Below are 9354 nucleotides of genomic sequence, written 5' to 3'. Positions count from 1 at the left end.
GACTCCGTTGGTGTTCTGTTTATTGTACATTAAACATACAAACAAGTCTTGGAAGTCCAATCAAAGATGATATTTTGCCTCATAATCACATTTTGTTCACCTGTCAGGTAAACGCGGGTTGTTGTCTGATTCCTGTTAAATCTCCGTTTTCTTGACCTGCGTGTCTGAAGTTCGGACCGGACCGCTTCGGGACAGAGTTTCTGTTAACGTCCGATGTTTCAGGAGGATATTAAATGTTGATGCACCTATAACTGCTCAACCTGTTACCTGATGGACAGATTTAAATCGTGATGATTTTCTCTTTGAAGTCTAAAATGAACATTGTAATCAGTTCTGTATATTCTATATATAGTTTGGTCAACCGACCTTTTCTTGTTTTCCTACATTTCCCACAATGCCTTTCATCAACATTACAAACAGCTGTATTCAGGTTTGCTCTCAGGCTTAACTGGTAAAATATGTTTATATTATAATTAAAATGTGTTAATTACAATAATCTCCTGAAGTGCTTCTGATGTGTTAAAGTGTGATTGATGCCCTGATCGGTTTCTCACAGAAGACTCTTTGTGTCTCCGTCTGTTTCTGTTCATTTCATCACAGCTTTTATTCGTCCTCGTGCAGAGCTGCAGCAGGAAGCAGCGATCTCTCCCCGTCTCCACCCGCCGAGCTGTCGGTGAGCATTACCTCCGCCCGACCGACGGCTCCACCACTTCCTGCTAAAAAGGTAAAACACACTCGTCCTCAGGAAAAAAAGGCAACAACAAACAACACGCTTCATATCGACCGACTCACAGACGATAGAACATGAATAAATAAAGTCAACACAAGGAAATCGAAGATTCAAATGAGAGGAAAAAATAATCTTCCTCAGAGATAAACCTGATTTTCTTTAATTCGTCTCTGAGTGACACAGAAACATCCAGATGGCGGAGCGGAGCAGAGCGCGGTGTAAGCTGTCATAAAGGGTTAAACAGAGAGCTAATGGCTGGTGTTAACAGGCAGGAGGCTTTTAGGGAGAACCCCCCCCCCCCCACACACACACACACACACACACACACACACACACACACACACACACACACACAACTGTAACCCAGATCTGAGCTTTCACTCCCTGCACACACTGCTTTGATTAAACACACACATTATAAGAAGAATACAAATAAGGAAATACATTTGGAAATGAAAAAAATGAAATTGAAATAATTATAAGCATTTTCATTTATTTCTGAATATTTATATATTTTCTTAAATTTAAAAAAATGACTTGAAATTTTAATAAAATGTGATTTATTTATTGCTTTATTTTCTCCTTCATGAGTTGACTAATAGATGAATAAACACCTATCTGCTTACAGCAACAATAAAGTGTTTTAAAACATTTTAAAAGCTCAACTCAACCCCTAAAAACCTGTGAAATAGGTGCAAAGATAACGGTGAACATCACTAAATATTAAAGAGTTCTTGTTGAGTTCTTGCTGCTCGCTGTGAGGAGCCGTGTGGTTTGTGAAGTAAAGGTCTTTCCTCAGCAGGGAAGTAAAGAGGTTGATGGAGTTTATTAGCTGTCAAAACTTATTTACTCGTACTTTATTACTCGTACAGATGCTTCTAAGGCTCCACAGACGTAGAAACATGAATTTAATTAACTTATTTTGTGCTTTTTGAAGACAAACCAGTGCAGAACTGCTCGGTTCCTCAATAGATTACAGCAGGTAAATATTCCTGGAAAGCTGAAAAACGTGTTCATTAATTTGCAGGTGGTCGAAGCTGAAAGGTCAGGCGTGTGTGTGTGTGTGTGTGTGTGTGTGTGTGTGTGTGTGTGTGTGTGTGTGTCGGCTGGATGTCCCGACCTTTACTGAGCGTCGCTGTCCGGCCTGCAGGCTTCGACCTCAGCGTGACGCTCCGGTCGACCCGCCACAGAGTTCCTGAGTGGATCAGACACTCAGCGCACTAAATATAAACTAAAAGACATTTATTAAGAGCTCTACACACACACAACTCTGTGAGGCATTTACAAATATATATATATATATATTTATATATAAATATTAACAGCAGCAATGTTAGATCATATGATGGGTGAGTTTATAATATTTATATGTAAACAGCTGCAGACTGTTTACTTTCTGTTGTGATTTAGTTTGACAGGAAAACGTTTCTTCGTTTTCTCTCCGCGTGTCGCTTCACTGAGCACCTTCACCCGCACGGTTTCACCTGTAACCCCCCAGCCTTCAGCACACCATCCCCCAGTGTGTGTGTGTAAGTGTGTGTGTGTGTGTGTGTGTGTGTGTGAGTGTGTGTTGTGGGTGACACGGCTGCCTTTACCTCGTCCTCCATGTCAATATGCCAAAACAGGTTGGATCAGTGCGTTTGTTTTGTTGACCCCGGCAGATGAGGCGGGTGGAGAGGTCGTCAAATATTGATGCCAGAAGCTGAAACACACAACTGCTCCCCTCTGAAGAAAACTTTAAGTTTCACTTTATATTTCTTTTATGTAGTTTTACTTTTAGCCGGATGAAAATCTGGGAATTTTTGGGTGGAAAAAACGAAAAGTATGATCCTGGAAAACGCTCCATTAGTGGCAGATTACATGATTAGATGTTATATTATATCTGTTTTATTGATGCCAGAGTCTTTTGACACTGAAGATCAATCGTAGAATCAACAGCAGAATTAAATGCAAACGCTTAAAAAAATTACTTTCAATTTTATGTTGATTTTAACTTTAACCTGGTTTGAGGAAAATCATTTTAGATTTCAAGACATGAGGCAAAATATTACAAGTTGGTATTATTATGTGGGAAGAATATAAATATATACACTTAATACTTAAAAACACTACATGTTAAAAATATACAGCGTATAAAAAGCTCTCATTGACTCTTATTCATGAAGGTAAGGAGATTATTATTAGTATTAATATTATTATTAAGTAGTTTAATCTTCACCTGTAGTGTTGAGCTGACAAACACCTTCAACAGGTCGATGGAACGCGATCCGTTCACGTAGATTTTAGATGCTTTTGTATAATTTATTTATGAGTATTTTTCGGCGTCCTGCTGCCGTGTTTTTAAATTATTTTTTTAAGCTCACAGATCTGCCTGACCTAAAAGCTCTGACATCTCAAGGGGCGATCACACACTGAGCTGCCAAAAATACTGTGTGTGTGTGTGTGTGTGTGTGTGTGTCTGTGTGTGTGTGTGGGTGTGTGTGTGTGTGTGTGTGTGTCGTCCACACTAGAGAGCTGAAACACCATCTCGACCTAGATACTGAAGGGAAACAAGAGGATAAACAACAGAGGAGAGGAAGAGATGACAGAAAAGAAAAGGATAAAAAGAAAAGAATGGGATGATGATGAAGAGGAGGAGGAGGAGGAGGAAGAAGAGAAAAGAGGAGGAAAAGTAGAGAGAAGAAGTGGGACAGGAAGAGAGGAAGAAAAGATGAGTGGAGTTGGTTTGGAGGTCACGGCCTCCCTCCTGTTGGTCTGATGGATCCACACTGACAACCAGAGACCACTGGAGACTCTGTGTGTGTGTGTGTGTGTGTGTGTGTGTGTGTGTGTGTGTGTGTGTGTGTGTTCAAGCTCAATCAAACACACACACACACTTTTCCCAGTTTCCCTGGAGGTGTTTTCTTTATCGACTGTGGCTTTGTCTGGAAACACACACACACACACACACACACACATGTCATAGGTCAAACTGGAAGTAGTTTGCTCGTACAGAGGTTTCAGAGTGTGAGAGGTCGCAGGACAGTAGTACTGTAGTAGTACTGTATACAGTACTTTAGTAGTACTGTAGTAGAAGTATTCGCACAGTCTGTTACAGTAGCTGCTGAGGTAGCAGCCTTTGCACGAGTAGTAGTAGTAGTAGTAGCTTTACAAGTTGTGGTAGTACTAGGTACTAGAAGTAGTAGCAGGAGTTTGTAGTAGCTGCAGTAGTAGTAGTATTAGTAGTAGTAGCTTTACAAGTTGTGGTAGTTGTTGTTGTTGAGCTCAACATTGATTAACAATAAGATAAAATGATGATGACGGAGATGAAGACACTGAGGGTGACAGCCCTGACACTCACAGTGATGATGATGATGATGATGATGATGATGGTGATGACAGCAGTGATGATGTTCATTCAGAGGAATTGGTTCAAACTCAGTGAGGAGTCTTCATCGCTTGTTTAATGACATTTAAGTTCGTAATTACAGTGTTCCAGATTCATAAAGCTTTATTTAAAATAACATGAATACAGAATCTAAATGCTAATTTAAGAATGAATGTTGCTCACATCTGAGGACCTGATTGAGGACTTGACAGAGACAATCTGTCTGTCCCCCCCCCCCCCCCCCCCCCCGACCCGTTCCTTAATGTCCTGACCTCGTGTGACCTCACTTCCTGTCACAGAACCAGAGCTGCCATGTTGGATGTGAAGACGGGCGTGAACGAGCCGCCACGCTGTCTCGTTCATTTACACCTCCACCCGTCTCACACACACACACACACACACACACACACACACACACACACACACACACACACACACACACACACACAAGTTCACTGCTCAGCTTCATGTCGAAAGAGGTTTTGTAAATACATTAGAATTTTCTTTATTGGTCCGAGGTGTGAGGGACAGAGAGCGGGATGATTGACAGCTGAAGGGCGGGACCTGTCATCAGGTTCTAACAAGGAGTGTGTGTGTGTGTGTGTGTGCGTGTGTGTGTGTATTACTAAAGTACACCATGGCTGTTAGAAATACTTCCACACCTTTACTACTACCACCTAAAACATCTACTACTACTTTTACCTGCACTACTACTACTACTACTACTACTACTACTACTACTACTACTACCATTACTACTTGATATGAATAAATATCATATCATGATATATAAATACATAAATAAGTCAAATACTCACAAAATAAATAATACTAGGAGGTACACTAGCTAATATCAAGGAGGAAGTTGTTATGCTTTCATATTTCAATAACTTTTTTCAGGTACCTTTTTTCAGACGGACCTGCTCCGCCCCCTGCTGGCCGCTTTGAATACCGCACGCGCGAGTCCGACTGATGACATCACAATGACCTCACTATTTTCTGACATTTTACCTGACAGAACAGTTACTCAGTAAATATAGAAAACAATCGATGAGGATTATGATCGTCAGTTGAAGCCCTATTTTATATATAAAACAAGACATAAAGGAACTTAAAGAGGAAAAGTGAGATGAAGATGTAAACGTCCAGCAGCGGAACACGGAGGTAATCCCTGTCGTCTGCAGGGATTAACGATCAGCGTCTACCTTTCATGTACTTCACTGTCTCACTGTAATCCTGTTGATACTGCCGGGCTCAGGAAACTACCACAGACTGAATATATACGTATACTGAGTACACACACATATATGTAAACATCTGAAACATAATTCGTATCATTATTCTTGTTGTATTTTGTTTCTTTAGAGAAACTGCAGACAGTAAAACTAGCTCGTGTCATCAGGTACACGTTGATGGTGATAATCGAGGTAAGTTCAGTAGAAGGTAACTGAAGTAGTTTCCAGCTGCAGTACACAATTATCCAGCTGAAACTGGATCCCTGCAGACATCTAATATACTGCTGGACTGGACCTCCATCACTGAGTCTAAACAAACTTCATGAATACTTCTGAGAATCCTTCTCTGGTTATGTTTATGTTTCATTCTTTCCAAACAGCAGAAGAAGAACTGAGCGACAGCAGTGGAAGAAGAAGAAGAAGACAAGTGATCCTATTAATGATTAATACACATTATATCTGGTGTGTGTGTCCTGTATTACTACTACTATTACTACTATCACCTCTACTACTAAAAAAACTATTACTGCCTCTACTGATACTACTAGTACTGCTACTTGCACTGGTTGTAGTATTCTACTTCCTCAACTACCTCCTGCACTTCTGTTTTTTTTTATCTGTACTTCCTCTATTACTAGTACAACTACAGTACCACTACTGCTGATATACTGCTTGTACAATTACTACTCCTACTGGTACCTCTCTTCTCTCTCTGCTAGTACTTATACAACTACCTCTATTGCTATTGCAACTACTACTATTGCCTGTATTAGTACTATAACTAAAGTACCTCTACTTCTCCAACTGCTTGTTGTAGTACTGGTATCACTACTTCTAATATTACTACTAGTACTCCTACTACTATTATTGCTACTTTTACTGATTTTGCTACATTAAAACTTCTATGACATATATATAATATACAAAAATAAACACGTAATCCACGTAAACTTTCTATTCTACTCGTAACGTGGTGTTTTTACATCCTGGTAGAAGTACTTTGACTGAAGTAAATGATCTGCATTCGTATGGAAAGTAACTAAACTAATATCTTGAACACAGTTCAGGGAAACGTGACTCGGCTAAAAGTATTCAAGCTGTGATTCCTGAATGAACGGCGGCTGCAGAGAGTTCTTTATCCGGGCCGAGGATTTGAGCGTATTAGTGTAATCTTTCCCCCGGTGACCAACAGGTCCGCTCATCTTCGTCTATCCGATACGTCCCGCTTCATCCTCCAGAGGAGAATCAAACATGTCACATCTGTCGCTGACGAGCTTCAGCTTCACAGAATAAACAACCTTTTAATCTCGAGGTTTTTCTCTCTTTAGTCTCTGATGTTTCTTTCTTTTAGCTGCTGATTTGTCGTCTTTAATCCACGAAATCCCTCGAAAATCACACCTAAAAGAGCAGCCTCTGACCTGTGACCTCTGATCTCTGACCTGTGACCTCTGTCCTGTGACCTCTGACCTGATGGAGGAACTGAAGTTACTTTAGTTTAAATAGAAACTAAAATCTTGTTTTGGGATCAAAAAAATATGTATCAATGAAAAATATAAGTAGTTCAATCTAAAAAAACAATTATTCCATCACAATGAAATGATCAATATATAAAATTATATATAAAATTAGAAATATTGTTAAAAAAAACAAATGTAGCCGCACTATTAAAACCAAATAAATACATTAAAGCAGTGGCGAGTCTCAGAAATGGTAAATCATGATAAAAACGTCGTAATTACGTTTTTACAACCGTAATAAAATAAAATAATGCAGATAGAGTTTATAAACCATTCTTAATCAAAAGAATATTAGGGGGTGAAAAGGTGTGATTAAATGTGTTCAGATCTATAAATAAACTCTTCCTCCTGCAATCAATCAAATCCGTCCAGACCTTCTAATTCCCAGCTCTGTGGCCCAGTTTGTCTTCAATCTCTTTAAGCTCTCCTCCTAGCGCCCTCCCTCCTAACGCCCTCCCTCCTAACGCCCTCCCACCACCCCGATGCTGCCTGGTGAATAATTGACGAGCCGTCCCTCCTCCCTGTGTCTCTTTCCATCACTCCGGCTCTTTGTGGTGTCGCTCGTCGGGTTCTGTGACCCCGTGACAACCTGCCCTCCCTCGCCTCCGTCATGTCCAGTTTCCACCTGGCGCCGGCTGCGTGTTGACGACCGTCAGAGCAGCTGCTGGTGAGAAAGAACCTGAAACATTACAGAGTATCTGTTCCTCAATGATAACCGGATTCTATTTTAAAAGAAGGAACATCACAAACTTTCTTCAGGTAAAGTAAAGCTGATATACTTTAAAGAGTGTCTTAACAAAAACATGAATATATATTCTACAGGACCTTAATGTTCCTTAAGCTTGAAACTGATTCTGCAACTCTGACATGTATTCATTTATTTATTGTCTGCATAGTTGAAAACTTCGTTGTTTGGGCAGAAGTCAGTCAACTGTAACAGCAAATCCAGCGAGTAATTCTATTTATTTTGATGCACCTTTTATCCATTTAATCCGGTGGTAAAATATGATTTATTTGGTGTGTGAACTCCTCTCTGTGTTGTTTTTTTAGAGAGCTTTGAGGCCATGAAGGAGCTGCTGTTCCTCCTCCTGCTGCTGGTGACGGAGGCGTCCTCCAGGTCTCACAGCAGCTGGTGCGTGCGCGGCTGCAACTGTCGCGGAGATCTGAAGTTCACCATCTGCTCTCGGGCGCACTTCACCCAGCTGCCCGGCAGAGTCCCCCCCAACACCGAGCTCCTGGACCTGTCCGACAACCGCATCTCCGTCATCCCCGAGCGCTCCTTCAACAAAAACCGCAAGCTCAGGTTCCTGCTGCTGCAGAACAACAACATCAGCGTGGTGGAGAACAGCGGCTTCTCGCAGATGGAGTTCCTGCAGAAGCTGGACCTGAGCTGGAACCGGATCTCCGCGCTCTCTGAGGGTTTCTCCGTCGGCTTGGCCTTGCTGCGTGAGCTGCAGCTCGCCCACAACCGCCTCACGGGCCTGGACAGCCGCAGCTTCCTGCACCTGGACGGCCTCCAGAGGTTGAACCTGAGCAGCAACAGCATCAGCACCATCCAGGTGAGGTCGTTCTCCTCCATGAGCAGCCTGCGGCAGCTCCACCTGCAGGACAACCAGCTGAGGTCCCTGCGGAGCGGCATCTTCTCCATGCTGCGCTCCCTGGAGCTCCTCAACCTGGCCGGGAACCAGATCGGCGACATTGAGGTGGCCGTCTTCAAGCCGCTCACCAGCATGACGCTGCTCGACCTGGCCAACAACCAGATGTCCACCATCTACTTCAAGACGTTCCTCAGCATCCACACCTACAGCACCCACATCCTGCTGGAGGAGAACCCGTGGAAGTGCGACTGTGACCTGCAGAGAGTTTTCCTGAAGCTGCAGAGCATCCAGAGGCTCTTCCTGGACGACTACTACAACCTGACCTGCGAGGAGCCGGCGGTCCTCAAGGACTACCGGCTGATAGACGTGGACACGGAGCTGTGCCTCGCCGAGACCGTCACCGTGCTCATCATCTCCGTCACGGTGGTGATAACCCTGCTGGCGACCATGCTGATGGGCGAGAGGAAGAGGAAGAAGGAGAAGAGGAGGAAGCACTGGACGCAGCGGGGAGAGGTTTCAGATGAGTCGGACCACTGAGTCTTTCCTTCTGAATTACATCACCGTTAAGTCTTTTTCAGACTCTTTATTTTCACAGTAAGACGATATTAAACTACAGCATTATGACTTTCGGGCAATATTTCTGTTTCCGCTTCGTTGCTTAAATCCCACATAAACATCTGCTCGCCTGAGAAGAGATTTCACGTTCTGCGGTTCATTTTGTCGGATCTCCCATCTGCTTCACACCCAGAACAACGCTGTCGAGGAGATTATCCTAAAACTACTGTTGCATAATATGAACTTTATTTATCAACAGGCATATTAATAAAAAGGGTTTATTTCCTCTTCTTTACATGAATGGATGTGGTACAATCACAGTGTGTTCCTGATGTGAAGTTTAGAAAACATT

General features: G+C 42.4%; 1 protein-coding gene across 1 annotated transcript; it reads left to right on the top strand.

Moving 5' to 3' along the window:
* The first annotated feature begins 7512 nt into the window (after window positions 1-7512).
* On the top strand, window positions 7513-9164 carry LOC306715542 (uncharacterized protein). The gene is made up of 2 exons (XM_079185939.1): window positions 7513-7608; window positions 7900-9164. Exon 2 carries the CDS (start codon window positions 7914-7916, stop codon window positions 8982-8984), a length of 1071 nt encoding a protein of 356 aa, XP_079042065.1. The 5' UTR covers window positions 7513-7608; window positions 7900-7913; the 3' UTR covers window positions 8985-9164.
* The last annotated feature ends 190 nt before the right edge of the window (window positions 9165-9354 follow it).

Source organism: Pholis gunnellus (genome assembly GCF_910591455.1).
Source record: "Pholis gunnellus genome assembly, chromosome: 24".
NCBI lineage: Eukaryota > Metazoa > Chordata > Actinopteri > Perciformes > Pholidae > Pholis > Pholis gunnellus.
Note: the sequence above shows the minus strand (reverse complement) of the source record. Positions and strands in the feature narration are given on the sequence as shown.

Coding starts and splice junctions, on each gene's coding strand:
- LOC306715542 (XM_079185939.1), top strand. CDS start 7,914: ATGAAGGAGCTGCTGTTCCTCCTCCTGCTGCTGGTGACGGAGGCGTCC.